Source organism: Podarcis liolepis (genome assembly GCF_965112155.1).
Source record: "Podarcis liolepis genome assembly, chromosome: 6".
Taxonomy (NCBI): Eukaryota; Metazoa; Chordata; class Lepidosauria; order Squamata; family Lacertidae; genus Podarcis; species Podarcis liolepis.
The window spans coordinates 76,452,069-76,479,083 of record NC_139559.1 but is presented as its reverse complement, the minus strand read 5'-3'; the positions used below and the strand labels follow the sequence as shown (position 1 = coordinate 76,479,083).

General features: G+C 42.5%; 2 protein-coding genes across 2 annotated transcripts in view; one reads left to right on the top strand and one right to left on the bottom strand.

Moving 5' to 3' along the window:
- Nucleotides 1–27,015, bottom strand: part of LOC310710274 (uncharacterized protein) — a 982,430-nt gene that overhangs the window by 284,173 nt on the left and 671,242 nt on the right. The gene's annotated exons all lie outside the window — the stretch shown is intronic.
- On the top strand, nt 688–27,002 carry MTF2 (metal response element binding transcription factor 2). The gene is made up of 15 exons (XM_083511105.1): nt 688–1,065; nt 13,050–13,248; nt 13,333–13,414; nt 14,217–14,312; nt 15,030–15,130; nt 15,222–15,370; nt 16,189–16,284; nt 17,168–17,236; nt 18,239–18,362; nt 20,672–20,739; nt 21,040–21,210; nt 22,593–22,701; nt 22,869–22,921; nt 23,037–23,138; nt 24,251–27,002. The coding sequence occupies exons 1-15, from the start codon at nt 1,061–1,063 to the stop codon at nt 24,603–24,605; spliced, it is 1,779 nt and encodes a 592-aa protein (XP_083367231.1). The 5' UTR covers nt 688–1,060; the 3' UTR covers nt 24,606–27,002.

Here is a 27,015-nt window from a genome sequence, read left to right as displayed (position 1 = left end):
GCTGGAAGCTGCCCGGAGTGGCTAGGAAAACCCAGCCAGATGGGCCGGGTATAAATGTTGTTGTTGTTATTATATTATTATTATTATACGTCTCTGAACTGAAGCAGGGACATGGAAGAGCAGCAGGGAGGCGACTGCAAAACACCTTTGCTAGGAATGCATTTTTATAGGATAGAGTATATCCAGTGATTTTTTTCTGGGGCTACGCAGGGGCACGCATACCCTTAAACATTCTTTGAATCTTTGTACTTTTGTCCATTTACTGTATTTATTTTTCCTGATTCGAACTATAAAATGGTGATTTTCTTGAGTCAAAATGAGAGTACCCCTGAACATTTTTTTAAAAGGAAAAAAAAGAGCACTGAGTATTATCGCTGTTAGGCAAGAGCAGAAGTTGTCCACTTCGGTCTCGAAGCTAAACGCTCTGCCTACGCCTTGTTTCCTAAAAACACATTCCCGATTTCCTTCCAACACTCTCTACCCGCGCTGGAGAGTTCGCTAAAAAAAACGCGAAGGAGGAGGTAGCCGTGGGTCTCTCTCTTAAAATAATCCCTCTTTGTTCACCCGCAGACAAGGCACTCTCGCGGCCCCATGTCCTTCCGCACGCAGCTAGAAGCGGGCGGGTTGGTTGGTTGGTTGGTTGGTTGGCTGGCTGCCTCTTGGTCTCGCGCTCCCTCGCCCCGCCCCTCGCCGAAGGGGCAGCGGTGATTCGGCGCGAGGCCGGAGCCGGCGCGTGGGCGGGGCCGTTGTTGCCGTTGGAAAGCGGCTCCTTTTGTGTTTTCCCCCACAATGCACTAGCGCCTCCTCCTCCTCCGCGGGAAAGCAAAATGGCGAAGGGCTGCGATGGAGGCGAAGGGCTGCCTGTGAGGCTGCCTTGAGCTTCGTCCTCGTCCAGCCCACCCCCCCTCCCCGGTCCAACGGCCCTATAGAGCCCCCCTCCACCCCCGTGAGGCGGTTGGTTCGCGAGGAGCCCGGCCGGCGGGAGGCTTCTCTCGGGAGGAGCGCGTTGAGCTCACTTGATTTCCCTGTATGAAGCGGGTGGCCCCACCGGAGAGACCGAATGAGGTGGGTGAAGGGAGCGGGTAGGGTAGCCGCGGAGGGGGGGGGGTCCCGGGAAGGGGAAGGGAAGCCCCCCCCCTCGGCTGGTGCAGGGAGCGGGAGAAAGAGCTCGGCTCCGTCTCCCCTCCCCTCCGCGCCCTCAGTTTCCTCCGCTGGCTGGATTTCCTTTCTCTGTTCTCCCCAAATCCGGTTTTGTTGGGTGGAGGGAACCGACATCACGAAGGCCTCTCTCTCTTCCACCCCCACCCTCCACTCCCACCTTATTTTTAATTGTGCTTTGTTAAAAGAAGGCGGGGAGGGGTGTGTTTGGGTAATATTACTGGCGACAGAAAAGCTGCATTTGTGGGTTTGAAGAGGCTTCTGGTTGTATTCCCCCTCCCCACCTCCCAACCTGGAGACCAAAACAAAGGCGAGGGCCTCCCGGGTGGGGGTGGGGAAGAGGGTGGCACTTTGATAGCTCGTGGCGACCTCGACTCCCAGAGAACGGGGAAGTTTCCTGGCTTTGTTGATCCGTACCTATGAACGAGCCGCGGCGTTTTGTTGTTTTTTTGTTATGATCGTCGCTCTTTGCCTGTGTAGATGTTTATGTGGTGTTTAGAAAATGAGGGGGTCCGGTAATTTTAGACTCTGGATTTGCAAAAAACCAAAACCCAACAACCCCCAATAAAGATGGTATTGCATATTATTTCAAAGGGTGCTCGTTACTCTCCTCTTTCTCTTCATCTCATGTTTATAGTTTTAACACATTCCTGGTATGTTAGAGCAAAAGAAGTTTAGCAGCCCTGAGATAGATAAATGGCCACACACACAGTGAGTCTTCTAAAGAGGTCCCGTGGAATATGTGTACTCTGTATCCGTGGGGCCTCTTTTAAAGGACTCACCCTGTATGTATGTATGTGTGTGTATACAAACAAACACACATGCTTCTCATCATGCACAGAATTCCATGCCTTAAGTAATTAACTGTGGCTATATAGGTTGGTAGAGCATGAGACTTTTAATCTCAGGGTCATAGGCTCGATCCTCATGATGGGCAAAAGATTCCTGCATTGCAGGGGGTAGGACTAGATAATTCCTTGTGGTCCCTTCCTACTTGTGATTAATTGCCATTTCTGTCCAGTTGCTGTTTGCTTAGTGGTCTTGGTTGATGTCCTTCCGCTGTCACTTAACCGCTATTGCAATGCATTTTATGTTATTTTTTTCCTTTGATGTGGTTAGCACAGATTACATTATTCTGGTTTTCAAATGTTACTGTGCCACTCATCTCAGTGTTTTGGTGGTTTGTTCCTTATGTGAAAAGCAGATTCAGTTCATGAATTAAATTGAGGGTGTCCTCTTTTCTTTGGGGGAAAATCAGGTTCACAAGCTTTTAACTCATTTCTGGGATGCTAAATTCTCCACTATGACTGCCAGCTTCTCTTTAGAATTCCTGAACTCCAGGTGCTCTGTGGCAGTATGGTGGAATTGGAGCAGCAGTATGTAAGAAAACTATCTTGAGAAAGTCCAGATAAGTGGGGTATGGCAACCCTCCTGGTGAACAAAGGTAATAGGTGTATATATATCCCACCCTTTCTCTGAGGAGCTCAAGGCAGCATGCATAGGTCTCTCCACACCCTTTTATCCTTGCAGTAACCCTGAAGATGGTTAGGCTGAGTAAGTACAGTGCGATCGCATCTTGCACAATGGGTACGTTTTGGGGGTGGTGCGCATACACAAAAATACATATACAGTGATACCTCGGGTTAAGTACTTAATTCGTTCCAGAGGTCCGTTCTTAACCTGAAACTGTTCTTAACCTGAAGCACCACTTTAGCTAATGGGGCCTCCTGCTGCTGCCGTGCCGCTGGAGCACGATTTCTGTTCTCATCCTGAAACAAAGTTCTTAACCTGAAGCACTATTTCTGGGTTAGCGGAGTCTGTAACCTGAAGCGTATGTAACCCGAGGTACCATTGTACTTTGAACCGCTTCGATGCAAGCAATCTTACCTTCTGGACCTGATGCACCAAATGCATCTCCAACAAGCAAGGCAGAGAGCTTTTAAGTTGTCAGTCTTGCTTACCAGACTCTGGGAGGCTCTCAGAAGATCTCATGAGAGGCACCCATAGCCTGGTAAGCAAGACCAAGAGCTTAAAAACTTTCCACCCTAGGAAAACCCTGTGCAAGAAGAGCTTTTAAGCTCTTCAGCTTCCATGCATTTAAATTGTGTGATTTCAACCAGCTGGCCTTCAACTGCATAAAGCTGAAATTGCATGTGTTAAATGTGTGTAAGTTGCAGGTTACCTGTACAGGCAGTCATTGTGACAGCCCAATAACCAAGCCTCCACTAACACTATACAATGAAAAATGTCAGTTATTCTTTGGTGAAGAAAAAAAGAGCCAGTATTGTGAAAGAGCAACATATCTCAACCTTGGGGCCCCAGATGTTGGACGACAACTCCCATCATCCCTAGCTAGCAGGACCAGTGGTCAGGGATGATGGGAGTTGTAGTCCCAACAACATCTGGGGACCTAAGGTTGAGAAAGGCTGGTTAGAGGTTAAGAGTAGGAGGACTTTGGAGAGTTGGATTCAAGTGCTTTTTCAGCTGTGAAGATTACTGGGTTCCCATGAGCTAGCTCAGGGTCAGCAAGGTTTACCTTGCCTGGGCCGGTTCACTCCAGTGGAGATCCCACCGTGGGCCGGATTGTGCACGTGTGTGAGCGTGCATGTGATTTCCGGCACTGCGAAAATGAGTCCCCGCACCGTGTTGCACTGGTTTAGCACAGCGTGGGGGCTCACCAAGCGGGTGGCTCGGTTCGAGGGCAGCTCATGGGCCAGTTAAACAACCCCCATGGACCGCTTGTGGCCCATTGGCCTTAGGTTTCTTACCCCTGGACTAGCTAGTCACTTAGTCTTCGCCTAATTTCTTCACAAGATTGTTGAGAAGAAGAAGAGTTTGGATTTGATATCCTGCTTTCTCACTACCCTAAGGAGCCTCAAAGCGGCTAACAATCTCCTTTCCCATCCTCCCCCACAACAAACACACTGTGAGGTGAGTGGGGCTGAGAGACTTCAGAGAAATGTGACTAGCTCAAGGTCACCCAGCAGCTGCATGTGGAGGAGCGGGGAATCGAACCAGCCATGTAGGGTGCCTTGAGCTCCTTTCAAGAAATATAGTATATAATTAATTGATTAAAAAATATATTCCAGATAGGTGTTATTTATCTACTGGAATATTTTGGTAATCTCACTTGATTTAACAAGAGGTTGTGGGGACTGCAGTCTTACTGAGGGCATATTAGCATGGGACTGGGTATTGGGGAAGCATATTTTTTTCTGATATATTAATTGGTATAGTCAAGGTAAGTGCACCCCTGCATTGTCTACAACAAATGAAAGAAATTGTGGATTCAGTGATAGTAATAAAATCAACACATGGGAGCTTGGTTGCTTGTGAAGCCCACAAACCAGGGGTAGCATAGCAGCCTCAGACTTCTGTGTAAAAAAGTAAGGTAGTCACTTCAACAGCAATTCTAAGATACCATCGTACAATGGGAGGAAATTTTATTCCTGCCACAATTAAACTATTTGTTGCAAAACCAACAGCACAAATACTATACGGCGCACCACTCGTCTCCCTCTCCAATCTAGACCCATATGAAAAGATACAATCAGGTTTCCTTAGATCAGTGTTTCCCAACCGGTGTTCCGCGGCACACTAGTGTGCCGCGAGACGTTGTCTGGTGTGCCGTGGGAGGGAGGCGGGCGAGTCGGGCGGCGAGAGGCGGGGCGGCGGCAGCGAGGAGAGGCCGCCCAGCACGGGGCTCTCGCCGTCTGCCTGCCTGGCTGCCTGCGTGGCGCTGACGTCACGGGGCTGTAACGTGCCCCACATAGGCACACGCGGGGTGGCGAGCGAGCTCCCTCCCACATCCCATCGCCGCTCGCTTTGGCCGGCCTACTGGGCTGACGCAGGCGGAAGGCCTGCGCATGCGCGAGGTTTTCGCGCCTTCGGGATTCCCTTCACACCTTCCTCCTCCCGGGTCCTTGAGAGCGCGGGAAGCGGCAGCGCGAGACCGGCGTTGAGCCTGGTAGGTATTGCGCTTGCCAAGGCAGTCATTTGGGAAATGAAAACTTGCAAAGCAAGCAACCAGTTCAATCTGAAGTACGTGTATGCTTAATATCCTGTATCTGAAACCTGTTCTGCCCCCTCCCCCACACTTGGTGCCATTTTCATCTACACATGCAGCAGAGTAAGTTGACCCAGAATAGTACCAATTCAGATGGCAGATGGGAGAATGACAGTGCTGAATGCTTTCCCATGTAGAACAGTCCCTGCAAATAAAAACCTAGCATATTTGGAAGAGGGATGCTAGCCTAACCATTACCTTCTATGCTGTTACTATTTTTTATTTTTTTTTACATAAGTAAAAAGTGACCTTTCCCCATCTGGCATGGTGGTGTGCCTCGAGATTTTTTTCATGAAACAAGGTTGGGATGATCTAAGGTTGGGAAACACTGCCTTAGATCACTCCTACAAACACCTAAATGCGTTCCAAACGCCGCCCTACGACTGGAAGCAGGCTTATACAGCATCAAAACCAAAGTATGGATAAGAACTTTATGAACCTGGCTAAGACTTAACAACTCGCTGGTTGGACTACTTTCCCTGATGCTTCTTGACAAATTCCAATCTAGTTGGTTGAAGGGCACTCTCAGAAAACTGGCCACATATGGTCTCTCCCCAGAGTATTTATTAAGTTTAGAAAGGGGAAGGGCCAAGAATATAATCAAAGAAAGACTCAGGGACATTGAAGCCCAAAATGACTTTAGTCAACTTCCGATAACTTATAAACTCCTATTCGATTCCCAAAGCCCCCATCTAGCAAACTATCTTAAAGTTCTACATAATGCCAAACACCGATGGGCATTTACCAGGGCCCGCTTTAACGCTCTCCCTTCAGCTCTTCTAGAGGGAAGATACAACAAAATACCGATTGAACAAATATTATGTCCCTGTAACAGCAACGAAATAGAAACCATCGGGCATGTCATCTTATATTGCCCATTATATCGAGACTCAAGAAAAGAGCTGATCGAGCCGATTCTGAGGAAAATACCGTATTTTTCGCTCTATAACACGCACCTGACCATAACACGCACGTAGTTTTTAGAGGAGGAAAACAAGAAAAAAATATTCTAAACAAAACAGTGGATGTATGATTTTTGTGGTTCATGCTGTGGCCGCAGACATGTGATCTGACGGTGAGTTTGGGGTAGCCCAATGCAAAAATCCTGAGGATCCATGTGGGTCCATGCTTTGTAACCACGTTTTTGCGCCATTGCGGCCCCATGAAACAGTGGGTGCGTGTGTGTTTTTTGTGCAGGCTGTAGCCATGGACATGCTATGTGATCTGATGGTGAATTTGGGGTGACCGAGTGCAAAAATCCTGAGGATCCATGTGGATCCGTGCTTTGTAACCACGTTTTAAGTGGGGAGGGAAGGAAAAGCACTCAAGGGACAAGGAGCACACGTGGGGGGGGTGTGGAGAAGGATGCTGCTAATAATGCAGGAGAGGCTCCTCTCCGGCTTTGCTCCTTTAGAACAAGCAGGCTCTGCGTCTCTCCCTCCTCCCCAGCAAGGAAACCAGGATAGTAACCACTCTGAGACAAATCAAGAAAAAGTGCGACCAACACTCTCCCCCAACAAGCACAGTGAGGTCAAAACACACACACACAGAGAGAGAGAGAGAACTGGCCCTAAAGTTGCAGGGCGCTGGAAGTCGCAGGGGCGCTGGGGGAGTGAATGGGAAGCAAGAGAAGGAGAACGATCCCTCACACACACAGAGAGACACAGAGTGTCAATTCTAAAGTCGCAGGGAGAGTGAAGGGGAAGCAAGAGAAGGAGAAGGAGCCCTCACACACACAGAGACATACAGAGTGTGGATTCTAAAGTCGCAGGGAGAGTGAATGGGAAGCAAGAGAAGGAGAACGATCTCTCTCTCACACACAGAGAGACACAGAGTGTGGATTCTAAAGTCGCAGGGAGGGTGAAGGGGAAGCAGAGAAGGAGAACGATCCCTCACACACACACAGACACACAGAGTGTGGATTCTAAAGTCGCAGGGAGAGTGAAGGGGAAGCAGAGAAGGAGAACGATCTCTCTCACACACAGAGAGAGACACAGAGTGTGGATTCTAAAGTCGCAGGGAGAGTGAAGGGGAAGCAGAGAAGGAGAACGATCTCTCTCTCACACACACAGAGACACAGAGTGTGGATTCTAAAGTCGCAGGGGCGCAGGGAGAGTGAAGGGGAAGCAGCAGGAGGAGAACGATAGCTCAAGCACACACACACACAGCCCCTACAGTGGCTAATCCAAAATCGGACAGCAAAAAACTGCAGGCAGGGACAGAGAGCAGGGGTTGTTTTAAAGCAGCCAACTCCCGCTCTGCTTCTCTCCCTCCTTCCCGGCTCCGCTAGCTGACAGGAGCCGCTTACACCCGCTTTGCTGTTTCAAAGCGAGCCATGGACTGCTCACGACTGCAGCAGATTCCCCCGCCATCTGTAGGCACTCGCTCCATAACACGCACAGACATTTCCCCTTACTTTCTAGGAGGAAAAATCTGCGTGTTATGGAGCGAAATTTACGGTACCTCGTAGTACAGACGACACCTATATCAGACACCTCTTAGCTGACAAAGACCCCGAAATCAACAGGCCTGTGGCGAAGTACTGTTACATTGCAACAAGAATAAGACGAGCAATGATGACAGCAACGGAGTTCAAATTGCAAACATCAAAGGAACGATAATAAACAGTAGTGACATTTGAATTGAATCCTCAAAACCTTAAAAGTCGAAACCTGGTCATAAACATAAGTACCAATTTTGTGATTTGGCCATATCTCCACTGTTATCTGTAGTACAATAGTACTTATATTGTCATATTTTATTTTATAAATTGCTTGTTGGTCATTGACCGTATTAAAGATATTTGAATTTTGACTTCTGTGTAAAAAAGTAAGGTAGTCACTTCCTACAAAGTTCATTGCACAGCGCACAGTTCCTTACCCGCTCTATTTAGTTGTTTATTTACACACTTATTATATCACTTTAACTACAGTAACCTCTAAGTAGTTTACACCCACACTGTCCTTGTTTTCCACTGAAGGGTTTTAGGTGGGGGTCTTCCTAGCTAGAATACATACAATTGTTAGAACTAGAACTACCTGGGACTGAACATGTTATCTTACATGCAAAAACATGAAATGTAATACAGCCTTTTTGTGCACATTCAAAGAATGTGGGCCGCTTTCAGACCCAGAAGAGGGCAAAACAGGCATGGCAGGCTTATGCTCACTGTGGTGAGTGTAGTGGTGGTGTAGTGATTAAGAGTGATAGATTTGTAATCTGGGGAACCGGGTTCGTGTCTCCACTCCTCCACATGCAGCTGCTGGGTGACCTTGGGCTAGTCACACTTCTCTGAAGTCTCTCAGCCCCACTCACCTCACAGAGTGTTTGTTGTGGGGGAGGAAGGGAAAGGAGAATGTTAGCCGCTTTGAGACTCCTTCGGGTAGTGATAAAACGGGATATCAAATCCAAACTCCTTCTGCTGCTGCTGCTAACAAGCACAATGACATATGAATGCACCTCACTTTTCAGTCCAAACTTTGGAAAAGGAAAAAAGAAAAGCTATACTCTGTTATCTGTATGTTTTCTTTATTTTAACTTGAAGACTAGTGGGCAGGTTGTTCCAATCCTCAAAATCCCTTGTGCTTCTTATTGAAACAAGAGAAGGGTCTCCAGCTCTTATCTAAGCCTTACCTCTTCATTGAGGCATTGACTTCCTTCTGCAGAACAGAACGATTGGTGATTGCCATGTTCCACTCCTCATTACCTCACAGCTGCTTCCTGGCTGCTGTTCACATTCCCTGGAGCATGTGAAGTGGTCGTTGGTGGCCAGTTAACATCTCATCTACCTTCAGTAGCCTGCGACCATTTGCATGGCAGACAAGTTGAGTCCTTATCACTTCTATATCATACAGCATGTAGAGCGGCTTCATTGCTGGGTCCTCATTTTTAAGCAGTTGAAATGGGACTCTGAGCTAGCACTACTCTGGAAGCAGGGCTGTGGCATCCTGTAGGTCTACTTGGAGTCCATTAGGGTCAGTTGCAGCAAGCCCTTCTCAGAGCAGCGGCAGTTCACAGAATTTTAACCTTTTCCTGCTTACCAACTTTCTCTAGCAGAAGAATACGTGCGGGAGCAAGCTCAACTTGCTTTGTGCAGTGGCGCTTCATCATCTTGCGTGCACAGTGTGAACATGTGTAAGTCTCAGTCTGCTGCATCTGTGTGTCGTGTTTTCTGATAGTTGTGGTGTACAGAAAGGGGAAGTACCACCTTCTGGATTACCAGCATCAGTTGGTGGCAGAGTAGGAGGAAATGGGGGCGGGGGGGGGGGGGGAGACCGCTTCTATTGCCATGATCTGCTCTAGACTTTGCCAGCTCTGTTTCTGCCCCCAGTTTAGTCTTGTCCAGCTACCTCTGCAGTATTTTACCATTTCGCCTCAGTGTTGCACTATTGCTCTCGTGTTTTGTTTGCTAGATAGCTAGAGCTAGATAGCAGTGCCACTGATCAGTGTGAACATCTACTCCTTATGCAGTTCTTCCAAGCTACCAACCTCATCCTGGTGCACTTCTAGTTCCATGTACATTTAGAAATCATATGTATTTAGAAACCAATGTAACCAGCTTTGTGTTTTTGTTTGGAGAAAGTTGGGTATATATATAATCTTTTTGTAATTCAGCCAATTATTTGAGGTCTAGATCAGTGTTTCCCAACCTTTTTTGGGCAAAGGCACACTTGTTTGATGAAAAAAATCTCGCGGCACACCACCATTACAGCCCCGTGACGTCAGCGCGCAGCGTCACGCCGGGAGGGACGCACGAAAGTGAAAGTTTTCAATTTTTTTCCCTCCCCCTTGCCGGGGAACCTCCAAGCTTTGGGGGTGGGGGGGGGAGGAGGCAGCAAAGCGAGGGACTGAGGGACGGCGGCAGCTGAGGCGGCGGCGGCTGTTGTGGTGGTGGCGGCGATAGCGGGTGGAGGAGGGGGCGGCGGCGGGGCCGAGGTGGCCGGCGGCGGCGGGTGGAGCAGGAGGGCGGCGGAGGCCGGTGAGGGAGTAGGGTTGCCCGGGGCTTGAGGAGCCGTCGCCAGGAGTTGCTGCTGCTGTTGTTGCTGCTGCTGCCCGGACATGCCGGCCTCCTCCTCGTCCACTGTCTCACGCTCCTCCCTTTTGCACGCGCTGCCCCGCCGCCGCCCCATTGGCTGGGTCCTGTCAGCTGATCCTGTGTTATTTCCTGTGTGTGTGTGTGAGGGGAGAATGGAGAGAGAAACCTCGGCACCACCACCGCGGAGCCGCCCCCAGCTCGACGCGGATCCTCGCCGCCGCCGCCTCTCACCGCCCGACTCGCCCGCCTCCCTCCCACGGCACACCAGCCAGCGTCTCACGGCACACTAGTGTGCCGCGGAACACCGGTTGGGAAACACTGGTCTAGATGAATGCAGATATATATCAACTGTGGGAGCAGAAGCCCACTTCCCTATGTGGATTTCCAATAGTTTCTCCTTCCATCACTAAGAAAGTAATTGCATATTAAAAGGAAAATATTATTCTCTTGTGTCATTGATGGTATGACGGAAGATTACCTTTTTTACTACTGTTTTCATAAGCACAACACTTGACAAACATAAAAACGTCATAATTTGCTTATTTTAGAAAATGGTTATACAAGTATTAGTGTTATAATTACTTTTCTTAATGATGACATTGCCTTTTTGAATTATTGGGGTATATTTGGGTATTGGCAACCAAATGCAAGTTTGTAGTATTAGCATAAATTTAGAATTGCAGTTTGAATATCCTAAGTAGCCATGACCAGTGGATTGTCACTTGGTAAAAAACGTAAAATGGACCTTCTTGGTGATAGCACCCACTCTCCAGAACGCTGTCTCCCAGGTAATTGGGATGGAAGCAGCAATGATCTCTAAAACATATTCAGCAAACCTTTACTCAAAAGTAGACCCATTAATTTCAGTGTTTGTTCTGAATAAAACTTAGCTGAATACCACCCTATATGTTTATCCAAGCTTTCCTGGACTCTGATTATTTTCTTTTTCTTTTTTTCTTTTTTAAAGGGGTTTTCTACACTGCTCAGTTTTATTTGTGATACATGTTTTGCTTTTTTATCTAGTTTTTAGGAATGTTTAAATTGAATTTTGTGTTTTTATGTGGACTGCTTAAAATATTTTTCCTACATTAAGTGGCCTAAGAATTGTTTCCAATGTTAGTCATGATATAGACTTATTTCAGTGTGTCTGCTCAGAGTTTGACTAATGTTGGGTATCACCAGGTTCATTGATCAGCATATTTTTGTTTTAAATGTTGAAATTGTAAGTGTTGAGTACACTATCATAACCCAGATCTAATAGTTCTTCAAAGTAACTGTAACCAACCAAAACAGAAGTACGTTGCCTTCTACTTTACCAGTCTACTGCTACTGTTGCAACAGATTTTAAGGTTGCCATCTTGTTTGTGCTTTCAAGTAAGTCTCATTGGAATCAGTGGGATTCCAAATCAGTGTTTCTGGGAAATGGGTTATCTGTAAGACTGCAAACATAAGCTTATTTACTGTGGAGCAAGCCCCATTGAACACAGTGGGACTTCGTACAGTCATACCTCGGGATAAATATGCTATGATAAGTATTTTTGGGTTGCGCTCTGCAGTGACCTGGAAATAACAGAGTGCGCTACTGCCGGGTTTCGCCGTTCGCGCATGCACAGACGATCAAAATGACATCATGCACGGAAGCGGTGAAACGTGACGCGCAGTCGCATCATACGTTCTATTCAGGATGCAAACGGGGCTCCGGAACGGATCCCGTTTGCATCCCGAGGTACCACTAGTGAACATGAGTAGGATTATAATAATGCTAATTTTATTATTTGTAGCATACCCACCTGACTGGGTTGCCCCAGGCACTATGGGTGGCTTCCAGCATATATAAGAACATAACAGAACATTATGTTCTCTTTTAACACAATTATGTACTTGTCAAAATTAAGTTGTTGTGTTGTGTACAGCTGGTTTTGGGGGCTCTTCTATCAGTAGACATTTTCAAGGGATGAGTTCCATCCCTCTATCCCAGGGTTATAGGGAAGATGAGGCTAGCCTAATTCGCTTGTTAAAATTTGGTAGATAAATTATTGGGTGCAGGGGAACACTCTTTCATTAATACCACATTCTCCTTTTCACTGTGTGCTGAAAGTTGGAATTCATGATTTACCTGGCACTGCACCCATCCCAAGATTTAGAAGCCAAGAGCAGTGTTTGCTCTGTTTCCTTACAACTTTTTGTAAGTGCCTTGGTTATGGTTTTGTGTTCCGATGTGTTATGCAAATACTCATTGAACAAGTACAACATCGCACTTTCAGAGTGAAAGGAAGCATTTTGCATTTGTTGCTGTACTGTAAATAGAAAATTTAAAATGACACTGATTTTTATCATTACAAATGGCACCAAATGACCATTTTACTCATTAGTTGTGCAAGTAATTCAGAGGATTATATTGACAGTAGAAATGGCAGAACTCTGATGTTTACCACTCAATCTTGACATCCAGGAATATGACCTACTTCCCCAGCCCTGTATTTTGATATTGCAGTCACTACAATTCCCCAGGAGGAAGGCTAACTTCACCTTTCATATTCATATCTCAGATTTTTCTTCAGATAAGTTCTGCTTTCAGTCTCACTCCTATTTTGAGTACTCTCTTTTTTCAGTATATTAACTTAATTAGATTGTATTTATTTGCGTTTTGGTGTCACATGGCTTGTAGTTTTCTGATGGCTTTTAGCTGGAGGGTTGCAAGGTGCAAAGAGGGTTTTATATTTTTACTACAAGAAGAAGAGCAAGTGACAAATTATTCATATTAATTCTACATTTATTTTTGTTCTTTAGAGACTCTACGGGGGTGGGTAATTCAGTGGTCCACAAGCGGTCTCCTTTACGCCGAAACCAAAAACCACCAACGTCCTTGACCAAACTGTCCTCGCGGGATGGACAGAAAACCAAAAAGCCAGTGTGCAAATTCGAAGAAGGTCAAGATGTCCTAGCTAGATGGTCAGATGGCTTGTTTTATCTTGGAACTATCAAAAAGGTAATTTGTGTCCAACAGCCTTGTAAAATGATCATACCTCTGAGGCTGTGCCACCTAAACACTAACATTTATTCTCCTTTTCAGATAAACAAACTTAAGCAGAGCTGCTTCATTATTTTTGAAGACAGTTCCAAATCCTGGGTTCTCTGGAAGGACATACAAACAGGCAAGAACCTTACTTTATTTTTATTGACACTATGAAATTTCAGACCTCATCTATTTCCAGTCTTATCCCAGTGAGAGACCCCATGGGAGGGAACAGAATAAAGTTAAAGGCTTGGTCAGGGAGTTTGCATTAAAATACACTTTAGGTCACTTTTTGACAACTCTGCATTGATCTTGGATGGGCAACATTTATCAGCATGGCCCTTAAAGCAGGCATAGGCAAACTCCGGCCCTCCAGATGTTTGGGACTACAATTCCCATGATCCCTGACCACTGGTCCTGTTAGCTAGGGATGATGGGAATTGTAGTCTCAAACACCTGGAGGGCCAGAATTTGCCTATGCCTGCCTTAAAGTCTTATCTCTTATTTTCTTATGTCTATGCTGGAAGCAAGACCTGGCTGAGCCATCTGTATGGCAATGTCCTGTTTGAGGAACTTCCCCAGGGAAGTGCATCTGTTGCTGTTTAGATGTAAACAGCTGGCCCCCAAAACATGATTAGCTATTGCAATCATGTTTACACTGGTCATCATCCTGAGCTTTTATAGGAAAGAGGTGAAGAGGGTGATATAAAAATGAATTTAATAATAACATGTAGTTTTATTCCACGAGCTGGCTGGCGGTGCGTAGCTTCTCTCTCCCCCACCCCAGCTGCGGGCAGGAAACACCTCCTAGATAGCTCCCCACTTGCTACAGCATTGAGGGAAACCACACTTTGAGGGGAAAATACAGTAATACAACTGGTATCCATTTAGTCTATGTATTTTATTTATTTAATGTAAACCATAACATTTTATCTTTTTAGGAGCTACTGAAAGTGGGGAAATGGTCTGTACAATATGCCAGGAAGAATATTCAGAAGCACCCAATGAAATGGTTATTTGTGATAAGTGTGGTCAAGGTAAAGTGAACTTCTTAATGTGCAGAATTTTTTAAAAATTCAGGATTGTATTACACAGTGTCACTCAGCTGATGGCAAGGGTTCCATCAGCAAAAGAGGAAGGGGATTTTATCTATTTATCTATGTATCTCTTTATTTATTTAGCCAATTCACTATTCCCTCTACAGCCTTTCATATGCTCTTGAAGCTACTCCACAGGTTCCCTTAAAATTCTGGAGCAGATTGCTGGAGGAAGCGCTTGCAGAAAATTGCTCCCCTTCCTATTTTGCTGATGGAAACCTTACCATCAGCCGAGTGACACAGTTAAGTTAGTGCTGTGTCCACTGTAAGTACACGGGGTGAGATCGAGTGTTGTGCCAGTGGACCTGACAGGTCTTCCTCGTCCTTCTCTTCCCTTCTCCAGCTAGAGGGTCCTCTAGCCCTTCAGAGCAGATTTGGATGGCAGAGGTGTGTGTGTGGTGTGTAGGAGAGGAATTGGAAGTTCTCTTGTAGGTCTGTTACATAAGCAGGCTGGCACTGTTACATGTTGTCCCGTTGATACGGTTGTGTACATATGGGATATGTATTGTACCTCGACATAAAATACATTTGAATTATAATGTAAATCAGAAGATGGATTGGGTTTTCTTTATTGTCACGTGCCATAAAGGTTAAGATGGCAAGGGTGTTTAGTAACCTTAGAGTAATAAAAAAATTAAAAAATCTTTTAAATTTCAGGTTATCACCAGCTGTGTCACACACCAAATATTGATTCCAGCGTGATAGATTCAGATGATAAATGGCTTTGCCGGCAGTGTGTCTTTGCAACAACAACAAAGGTAAGTTATCCACTTTGTGAAGTGACTACAGTTTAAATTTGTACTTGATTTTGTATAGTAGTGGTCGCTGCTTCAATCTGTTTTATTCCAGAGAGGTGGCGCACTTAAGAAAGGACCAAATGCCAAAGCACTGCAAGTCATGAAGCAGACATTGCCTTACAATGTATCCGACCTTGAATGGGATGCAGGCCATAAAACAAATGCCCAACAGTGTTATTGCTACTGTGGAGGTCCTGGAGAGTAAGCATGTTGAAACTCTTATGAAAAGATTTTCTCTCAGATTTATTGCTGTATATTCTATTAAATACCAGTAATCTATATGAGATGCTGTGTTCTGTTCCAGAAATATTATGTTTATATTTATAAGGCAATTTTAGTACCGTAATGGCCATTGTATCAGCGACCCTAGGCTTTCATTACACTTTCTGTTCAGTTTTAAAGTCTGCATTCATAAAAATAGGATTGTTAAGCTCACGTTTCTACACGTTTAACTTGGGAGCAAGCTTCATTAAACACTTGGGTTGTATTCAACTAAGTCCTACTTGGAGAGTAGAGCAGACCCACAGAAATTAATGAACCTAGGGTTACGTTCATTACCTTAAGTGAGTCTACTCTGAATAGGACTAGCATTGAATAGCACCCAGTGAGAGTTACTTTCAAGTAAACATGCATAATATTAAGCCACACATTTTCAGTTGGAGTAAAATTATGATAAAATTTCCTTCAGTTTTTTGCCCGCTAAGTGTCACTTTTCCATTTACTGAAATGGAATGGATTTCATCCAGATCTGCCATGCGCTTCCACTCATCACCTTTCTTTCTTCCCACCCACAGCGTCCTACAGGCCCTCAAAATCTCCTGCGGGAGGTTGGAGGATTCTCCAGAGCCAGTTTTTGGGGGGAAGGGCTGCAGTGAGAAGGAGAGAAAGGTGAAATCATGTCCCATGAGCAGAAGTCTGTTTGCCCAAATTTGGATTCCGCCCCATGCATTTGCACTTCAGTAGGGAACACGTAACACATTCCAATTCAATTCTTTCCTTTCTTCCTTCTGTTAACGAAGCTGGTATTTAAAGATGCTACAGTGCTGCAAATGCAAACAGTGGTTTCATGAGGCTTGTGTGCAGTGCCTCCAAAAGCCAATGCTGTTTGGTGACAGGTAAGGTGTATTTTCTTGATCCTACTTATGTTTGTCAGGGTTTTATTCTGGGGGGCAGGCCAGGGGGAAACACAAGGAAAGAATGCATTTATACCTATAGCATCATAATACTATTATTTTCTGCACACTTGCAGTTATGACATGTGGAGATGTTCTTATTGCTGTTCTTTATTAGGATTGTATTAGTTCTATATTTTTATTTTTAATTTGTTACAGAAAGACAGAATATATACCTAGCTATGTATTTAGTTAGCCTGTATAAATAAAGTTACCTAGATAAAGATTCAGTTATCTTAACAATTATATTTATAATAACCGCTTGTTATGCAAAAATTCAGTTATCCAAACATAAAGAATTATGTCCAAACCTCACTATAAACTCCACAGATTCAGATATCCAAACAACCTTTTCTGTGCTTTGTTGGTTGACTGCAGCCGTTTGTGGGCAGAAACTATGGAGGGAGTGGGGAATGAGACAAATGAGAGAGCAGGAAAGATCGGACAAATCAGTTTTTCCTTTGTCTCTCTTTTGCTGGTTAGCTGCAGGCATTTTGGGAAGAAACCATAGAGGGTAGGTGAAGAGGTCAGACAAATCCAGATTAGAAATGTTCCCATAAGAAACAATATGGACTTGTTTTGTGAACGCTCACTTAATGAACAATTTTCAGGGAATGCATTGTGTTTGGTAACCGGGACTTGCATGTATATAAAACAAAGGAAGCATTTTAAGTTCACAAATCTAGATAACTTTATTAATTCTTGGATATGCTACTAAGTAGTATGTATTGGCTCCTTTGGGCTTTGAAGTCATAGACATCGTGAATATGTTGCTACAAGTAAGTACCTTCTCAGCAATTACTTTTTGGGTTATTTTTATTTTTAGGTTTTATACATTCATTTGTTCAGTTTGTAGTTCTGGACCAGAATACCTCAAACGTTTACCCTTGCAATGGTAAGTACAATGTTGCACTGGAGGAAATCATTCAGTAACCTAATAATTCAGGAAGTTGTTTTTAGTTGGTTCTCGTAACGTGCCTTTCGCTAATGTTTCTGGGGCAAGGGCCCCATTGACTCATGATCAGGCTTCTAGGGGTCAGATGTCAAAGTTGGCATGACCAAGGAAGGTGCAATCAGTTTTAAAGGTTTTTCTAAGGGACATATTTGGGGATTTTGTAAGGTCACAAAAACGTTTTGGCAGCACAGAATTGCAGTAGGGGGCACGTGAGAGTGGTCAGTTAAAACACTTTTTTAAAAAATGGCTTAAGGGAGGTGATGTTGAAGGATGACAAAAAAACTGGGTATCACAGCAGGGCACAGATTAGCCACCCTTGCTGTAAACAAAGCACAAATAGTCCTCTAGTAAGTTTGTGAACAATTACTGTTATTAGTATATTCTTCCTCTCTGGCTTCATATTGAGAAACAGAAATAAAATGTCTAGTAAGTGGTCATTCTTAACATATAATAAAAAGGTAAGGCTGTTGTCAGTTTTCTTGGTCAGCAACAGGTAGTGCTGTGCTGTGAAATATGGCATGACATTAGACTTCCGCAAGCTGCTAGGCCATCATATCAGTGTTGGAGGGTGAGAAGGGATGTGGTGGAGAGAGGGGAAGGCTCTCCAGCTGTAGTCCTGTTCTTCTGTTGCCCTCACTTCCTACCTCTTTTGCTGAATCTGAAACAGTGTCATTGGTGTGAAGCAGGCAGTATGAGCAGGGGAGGGGAGAGCAGGGAATGGAGAAGGGAGGTTGTCAAGGGAGCGGGAGGTAGGCCTGGCTGGCAGGCAAAGCAAGCTGGGGCACGGCCCCAGTAGTTTATAAAGTTGTAAAGTTCCTTAATCTAGCACAATAAGCTGACTGATTTATGAAGAGCCACATCACTACTTTAGCCAGGTGGGGTTCATACCTATGAATTTTTTTAATTTCCTAATTGTTTTTATTAAAACCTTTGGAATTCTAGGGTAGATATAGCACACCTATGCCTTTACAACCTAAGTGTTATTCACAAAAAGAAATACTTTGATTCGGAGCTTGAACTCATGACATACATTAATGAAAACTGGGATCGACTCCACCCTGGTGAGGTAAGTTGTTGAAATGCTATTGGTCATCAGGTCAAACTGCTGTGATCAGTAGACTTTTAAAAAATGGGCTACTCCATTTACAGAATATATCAAGTGTATAAAACTCCTGTTCTAATGAAATGATAGCTGGTTTTCAGAGGATTACGTTAGGGTTGTAAGCGAGGGACTTGAATGTGCACACCAGTAGCTACAAAAGGCTGTCATTTAGCACATTAAGCTATAGTTTAAAACAAACAATGGTTTAATGTAAATGAGCACTATGTTGGTGCAGACTGCCTGAGAGTTCCAGCCGTGCTCCTCCATTGTGGTTGCTGCACCACAGACAAAGCAAACCAGAGTGTGTGATTTGTTTCTCTTTAACAAATCAAGAATGGTGACCAAGGATTGTCCTTGGTTTACCACTCATTGTTTGTCTGGAAAGAAACAAGTGTGTTTAGACAACATTACAAGCCAAACACTGCAGGAACTTTGCACTGCTCATTCATAGTAAGTCACAATTTTAAACAGTTGGTTTAAACTGGTTGTGGTTTCATATAAGATGTGATCCAGGCCAGTAAGAAGCTCTTAGTGCAACTTGTGGACTGCATTGTGGCCTAATTCCACCCCCACCTTTCCCTCTTCTGTAATTTACCAGTTGATCAAGCATTGTTGCCCAATGTGTTTTCCCATCATTGCACCACATTGCTGGCTGCTCTTGATGTATTGTGTAATGTTGATTTTTTGCATTGTGGTTCTAGTTTTGTTTTTAATGTTACATTTCTGTTAGCTATCCTGAGCTCTCATGAAAGGAAGGGTGGGGTATAAGGGGGAGGGGGAGGTTTATGAACGTGATCAAGTCATGGAAAAAGTTGTAATACCGGTTACAGAAAAGAGTGAAGAGAATTCAAGAAAGTCAGTGCATGAGTTGGTGGCAGCCCCATGGAATCATAGGGGTTTTTTTTGAAGTACAGCCTGATTTCCTTTATGCACAAAATTGAATGGAAACCATGACAGTGGCCTGAAACATAGTTGTACAAGATGACAGAGATCCCACAGCACTATTAGAAAAAACCCCAACCCCTTTATTGCATTTATTTGTGTAAAAAGTGTGCCAAACAAATCTGGCATCATTTTCTGTGCACTTACCTCTAATAAAAATTATTAACTCTATTTGTAAAATGCTTGTTTTTCTGTCATTATAATGATAGTTGAAGTAAATTCAGTACCAAAAATAACAGGCTGGTAGGTGATTACTTTTCTCTGATTGCACCTAATTTAGAAAAGATTGAGGATTTCAAAATTATTTTTAATAACAATGTTTTAAAAATTCATAAATGCACCGTTAAAAAAATGCTGAGATGGAATAATGCACTATGCGTACAATCTCAATGAGACTTCATTCTCCTCTCCTCCCTCTGTAGCCCATCACACTCCAATACAGTGGTGCCCCGCAAGACGAATGCCTCGCAAGACGGAAAACTCGCTAGACTTAAGAGTCTTCCGTTTTGGAGGTGCTTCGCAAAACGAATTTCCTATGGGCTTGCTTCGCAAGACAACAATGTCTTGCGAGTTCCTGCTGGTTCCCCCCCCCCCTTTTTCTAAGCCGCTAAGCCGCTTATCAGCTGATCCGATCAGCAGATAAGCCGCTAATAGCACTAATCCGCTAATCCTTCAATGGGCTTGCTTCGCAAGACGAAAAAACCGCTAGACGAAGAGAATCACAGAACGGATTCTTTTCATCTTGCGAGGCAGCACTGTATATCAAACAAAGCAGCTAAATAATGGAATTGTTAGTCAACAAAAGTTTATAGCTGATTTTTAAAAAGCAATCATATTCTAAATGTATTCCTTTCATAATCCTGTCATGTTCAGTTCCAGCATTTCATTAAAATGCAAGGAATTCTAAGTCTAGTTCTGTCAAAGCTATTCATTGTACCTGATACAGAAGTAGCCTGTTGGTAATATGTAAATAAAATAAAGCATGTTATTTTATTAACATTTATTGCTTTATTTTATTAATAAAACACTCCTAAACATGAATGCTATGCTTAGTTGTTTGAACAGATGTGGAAGTTAGGAATCCCCCCTACAATTTCCATACTATCTTGTTAGGATGTTGAAGTTATTCAGCATACTACTTTTTCAAATTTCATTGTGTTAATAGCCAAATGCAGTAGGTATTCTAGAATATTACTCTAGAATTCCTAATGCATGTAGGAATTCTAGAATACAAATACACTTTGTCTCTTTGAATGGGTGAAGGTAATAATTGTGATTAGAAGTTTTACTGTAACTTTTATTAGGTTAAATCACTTCTTAATACTTTACAGCTGGCAGACACACCAAAATCTGAAAGATATGAGCATGTTCTGGAGGCATTAAATGATTACAAGACTATGTAAGTTGATAGGGTTTTTATACACTTTTCTCTTCTTGATTTTGTCCTGAGCTTTCTTTGAATGATTTCTTAAAAACATGTCCATGGTAGCAGCAGGAAGAGGCATTGCAAAATTGTTTAAAGTCAAACTTGTAGTTACCAAGATACAAGTTAGGTGTTTAGCTGTCCTTTCCCTGCATTTGAAGGGAATTAAAGAAGGGACATAATATTGGTACTAGTAAGTTAAATTGGGGTTTATGTGTATATCCAAAGAAACACTTTTGTAGCTTCATGTTCTTTGATTAATGTTTAACAATTTAGGTTTATGTCTGGGAAGGAAATAAAGAAGAAAAAGCATTTGTTTGGTTTGAGAATTCGTGTTCCCCCTTGCCCACCAAATGCTGCTTTTAAGGCTGAGAAAGAGCCTGAGGGAACTTCACACGAGTTCAAAATTAAAGGCAGAAAGTCATCTAAACCTGTGCCTGATCAGAGGTAAATCATGATTAGTTCTCTCTTGAAGTAAATAAATTATTTGACAAATAAATGCATTTCCTGATACTTTAAATATCTAGATATACAAATTTATTAATGCCAGATTAATTACCACTGATTTCAGTGGCAGTTTGCAGGAATTATGTGGGGGGGGGGGGTTGTTTCTGTAGGATATCTTCAAATAGCACTGGTTAATATGTTACACTTTCTCTTTGAAACTGAAGTTTTGCTTGATAGAATTAGTTTAGGCCTAGAATATTAACTGTTGTGCATAAGCTAATATTATAAAATGTTGCTTTATAGTAATAATCCTTATATAATAAGCAAATTAAGTCAATTGGTTGGGTTCATATCTGTTCAGAGAACAAAATGTCCCTCCTGAAGATGTCCTCCGTGGAATCTGCAGTATTAGACAACAGTTGCCCAGTCTTAAATTTCTGTTTCTTGAGCAAAGTGACATGAGGCATAGCATGTTTAGTGATGGCAACCTGCCTATGAAACTCCTTCCCAAGTGAGATTCAGTCTTCCTCCACTCTAGAAGGTTAAAGACAATTTTATTTGTCCAGGCTTCTTAATCATTGGGTAAATTATGGTGCCACTGCTGCTATTTTTCTGTTTTACTATGACTTTGTGGTTTTAATGATGATTTATTGATGTGTAATTTTATTCTTTCTCAGCCACTCTGAACTTCAGATTGGAAGAAGGGCAGGATATAAAAGTACCATATAAATAAAGCTTAAAGTCTGACCCAGATTGGGTACTACATCATATATTTCTAGAATGTTTCCCCATGTGAGTTATGGCCTTTATCGCATTGTGCTAGCCTAAAAGTATATCAGTATGATGAGGATGAAGGGCTCCAACAACATCCTCCTGGTCCCAACGCTAAAATTCTTTCCCCATAGTTCACAACTAACAAGAACAGCAATCTCTGCATTTCTGCTGCTTATATAGGGCAAGACCATGAAGAAAGGCTCTTCTTCCTTTGCTTGGATAAGTGGTAGCACTGCTAATGGGGATGCTTCTCTCTGGCAATAGCCATATTCATACATAAAGAAAGAACATAGTTTGAGACTACATGAACAAGTCTCTGTGCAGCCAAGCAAAGCCTCAAGACTAATACACTCCCAGTTCTCCTATTATTCAAAGACATGCATGCATTCCTACAGTGGTTATCTTCTGGGTCCTATTAGTGTGTAACAAAAAGTCACAACGTGAGTTTCTTATAGAGAAAGAACTATATAGGTTCAGTGAATATATATTCAGGGTAGTAATCATGTTTAATAAATGATAATGGTAAAAAAAAACTGAAATCATAAATAATACTCAAACATACATTCTTTGGGGGTATCTTTTAAAAACAGCTGTGGGCTTCCTTCTAGGGAAGTTACTAATGGTGTAGAACGAAAGGGGAAGAAAAAATCGGTAGGCCGTCCACCGGGCCCATATACCAGAAAAATGATCCAGAAAATGTCTGAGCCGTCTGTTTTAGTAAGTGGCATTTTCATTTACTCGCTGATTATTGACTTAAAAATGGCCAATATGTTAAACTGTATTTAAAAACAAAAATAAAAAGCTATATCTCCTTGAAAAGGCAAGTATTTGCACAGCCTGAAAAGTTCTGTTCTTTTTTTTTTTCCCCTTCCCCTTGGGAAAAGGAACCTGTTGTAGTGCAAGAATCTCCTCCTTTGGATTTACCTAGCACTACTGGGTGAGTAGGGGAAATGTCCTCTTAAGTTTGTATTGTTCTTGCTTGGCTAATGTCTGATCAGATCAGATTTTAATATTTGATTACTTTTATCACATGGCAACATGAAATGGCTCAGGTCTGATGGAACTGCACATTCATCCAATACCTCAGATGTGGAATCCACAGGTGCTGCCAGTACAAAAGAAACTACCTCAAACAGTATTTCCAAGCATTACAGGTACACTGCCATTTGCTTTATGCCATGTTGCAGCTGTTACTGGAAAGGTGACCCAACTATATGAAACACGTTAGCTCGGATTCTAAGATAACTTCTCTCTGGAAAGTTGGCAAGTCCCAACCATGGGGGGCTGCTGGAGGAAGAGGAGGTAATTGCACCAAATAGGGTCCTGAGAAATTAGAAAGGTCACAGAAGTTTTCCATCTCTTCCTTTCAGCAGTCTCTTGTTCCACACCCACCATTTGTCATTTTGTTAAAATTATTTTACCACCCTTCATTCTTATCAAGGTTTCAAGGTAGTATACAGTTGTAATGCAAATACAGTAATAGAACAACCAATGCAGCCAATCAAATTGACTTGAAACAGAATAGCAAACTACCTGATACTAGAAGAATTGCAATGGCTGCCACCAGGTAGACTGTTCTAGGGACTGTCTCAAAGTTTGGGGGTGTCAGCAGTGCAAGTCCCGTGTTGTTTTTTGAGTACGATATCTGATAAGGAAAGCACATGGAGGGGAAAATATCTTAAAACACATACAGATTGCTTTGTATTTGGGTCTCAAGTTGTGCATAATATAGATCTATATATCCACACCTATACAGAAAACAAGAGAAAGTAGAAAAATACAAACCAGAAGAAGGAAAGGGGTATACAAAGGGTAGACTCCCATTGTTCAGGGTTTTATTGGTAATTACCAGCATCTTGAATTTGGCCCGGAAGCAAACAACAATCAGTGATATGTGTAAATCGACGCTTTATTTTGTACAAACTGAAGCTTTCATCACTTTAAAGGATTGCCCCTTGGAGGGTAGTAATACAACAGATGTATTGCTATAATCTGACTTGAAAATTACTAGGCCATGGATGCAAATTATATTATGAGGGTGGACCTCAACTATTGCTATTCTCCAAGGATTTCCACTAGTGCAACAGGACATTTCCCCACAATTCCACCCTGCTATAGGTTTGGGGGAACCCCTGGAACAGATTTTGGGGGCGCACAGGGGAAGAACATTATGTAAGGAGAAATAGTTGCTCTGAAGGAAAGTTCACTTAAACGCTATGTTGAATACAACCCTCAACCTTAAATTATTGTTTCTTATCTTCCGTAGTTTGTCTGAATCCAGGAAAAGGACACGAACAGGAAGAACTTGGCCAGCTGCAATCCCACACTTAAGGAGAAGAGGGCGCCTTCCACGTAAAGCACTCCAGATTCAGAATTCCGAAATTGTGAAAGATGACGAAGGCAAAGATGATTACCAGTATGATGAACTTAATACAGAAATACTTAATAACTTGGCAGATCAGGAGTTACAGCTTAATCATCTTAAAAACTCCATTACCAGTTACTTTGGTGCAGCAGGTAGGATAGCTTGTGGTGAAAAATACCGTGTTTTGGCACGTCGAGTGACACTCGATGGAAAAGTGCAGTATCTTGTGGAGTGGGAAGGAGCAACTGCCTCCTGACTGTAGTACTGAACATGTTTGCTGCACTGTTTATTTATAGGCACTGTTTATATAAATCAGGAGTGCAGAAGGAAACTTCTTTTGACATTTCTAAAAATAGAAACCAAGTTAGCCTTAACATTTCTTTCTTAACAGTACAAAACATTGTGCTGAAAATTCTACCATTTTTTAAATGAGGCTGGATTTTTTTAAGATAAGGATTTAGATTGTTTAGGGCGGGAATCTGGGATTTCATTTGCTTTTAAATGTGCACGACTTCAGAAGAGACTTGTCTAGAGAACATTCCATGTGGGTAGAGAATATTTTCTGTAGCTAGAACAAATTTTTAGTAAGATTTCGTAATCTTTTCTTACCCAAATGTTTGCAAAAGTGTATTTCTACTTTGACAACCCTAGATTTTCATAAGGTGCAGTGTATATAATTCCTACTGAGGACTGTAAAATATTGAAATCTTTCAAGCAAAGTGTAAAAAAATATATATTGAGCTTGTAAATTGCTCTGTGACTAGACTTCGTTGTCTTTTTAATATATTCTTTGCATGTGTGTATATATACACATACGTGTGCATGTGTATATATGTGTGTGATTGTGACCTATGCAATATAAATTATGGGATTGGGCAGCTTTTGACTATATATCCCATAATTCTTTTATCAGGAATAGTTGCAGTATTTACACAGCAGCATTTCTTCTCAGGCTTTAATGGGTGCTGTTGTTTGCCACATACCACAGAATATGTGTCAAATGAGTGCTGTGTGTTTTGGCAGTGAGTGCAGTCGTTAATGTCATATGCCTTCAGAAAATAATTCAGGCTGCAATCCTCCACATAGAGGCCCAGTGATGAAAAGATTTGGTATACCTTTCAGGTTCACTTGCTCCCTCCCTGTCTCTCCTGTGCAGATTCCCCTTCCTTTCAGCATTAAGATATGTTTCAGCACTACATCTACATAGTGCTAGAGATCCATGTATAGTTGCCTCAAACCAGAGTTTGCAGACTAGTTACAGCGAACAGTGGTTAGTGTTTATCTTGATGCAGGTGTAATGTACACCACTAGAAAGAGAAGGGATTAGCAGGAGGGAGTACTTTTGCTATATCTTAGCCAAGGTTAAGAAATATGGGAATAATTTCACCTATTGTGGACCAGGTTGTTTTGAGGCTGCAGTCCTGGGAGTAAGCCCTAGTGAGCTCCATGGGACATACTGCTAAGCAGACACGCTGAAGATTGTGGTGTAAATCGTCTTGATCTAAGCAGCCTGGCTGCACAGTATTGCAGCCTCAGTTAATGTTGGAGAAAGTTAGCTGTCTGACACAAATCTGAACTTGAAAATTTGAACATAAACTCTGGCTAGGAGAAAAACGGATTTGTGACACATTGATTGTAAATTTTGTCTCCCAGTTAATTAAAAAGTCTGCAGGAATCACAATATTCCTTTTGTATGTAATGTTTTGTAGTCATGTTTGATAAACATAGTTGGAGCAAAGTGTTTAATTGCACAGGGTCAACAAACAGTATGTTGCCACTTGAAGTAACAATACTGCTTTTATTACAATATTACCTCTTCTGTTCTTATAAATATGAATCAAGTTTTAAATGGGTAACTTTATTTTACTTGTAAAATAACAAGTGTTTTTGTCGGGGCTAGATGTATTTTCTTTATTGGTTTTGAGTTGTTTTTTGTTTTGCCAAAGAGTGTAAACAACTACTTTTTCTGATGGTTTCTCATTTTACTGCCTAATGGTTTACTGTCAGACACGAGCTTGCCAACAAAACAAAAAATATGACTTTAAATAGTGAGAGGCTATATGGCTAAACCTAATTGTACTAAAATTGACTTAAAAACAAAATGCTGTTATGATTGTTAAGGGAAATAAATCTTTTGTCACCACCTTATATAGCCAAAGGAAGCATAAACAAAATATGTTGTTTTGTGCTTGTGGCTGGCCAGTAAACTTACAAGCTTTACAAAGGTGATAATTTAAGTATACTTTTCTTTGCCTTCACTAGAAACATGAATCTCCTTTCCGCTCACACAGTCTTGGCTATTAAGTTAAAGTTGCCTTGCCTATAGCTGCAATATTTTGATAAGACCCAGGTTACTTTTTGAATGTTGGTCTCTTGGGACAATGCAAATTGTAGTTGTGATGTTAACAACCAGATTTTCATTGATTTTCTTTTTCACAATCTTTGTAATTCACATCAAGCACCAGCAGTATTTGCAGTAGGGCTTCCATACAAAGACAGCAGTTGGAGTTTATTTGGGGAGAGAAATTGACAAACTATCAACGTATTTTTAGCTGTTTTTGTTCTCATTTTGTCACAGTGGTTGACATGTTTGTATTGCTGAAACTGTTCTCACGTTTTTAAAATCAACATTAAATGTGTGTATTTTTAAGAAGTTGTCCCTATTT

Bases quoted from the DNA above. Each gene is read 5' to 3' on its own strand.
- MTF2 (XM_083511105.1), top strand. The intron at 15,371-16,188 runs GTAAGCATGTTG...CTGTTAACGAAG, and splicing joins TACTGTGGAGGTCCTGGAGA to CTGGTATTTAAAGATGCTAC. The intron at 22,702-22,868 runs GTAAGTGGCATT...CCTTGGGAAAAG, and splicing joins TGTCTGAGCCGTCTGTTTTA to GAACCTGTTGTAGTGCAAGA.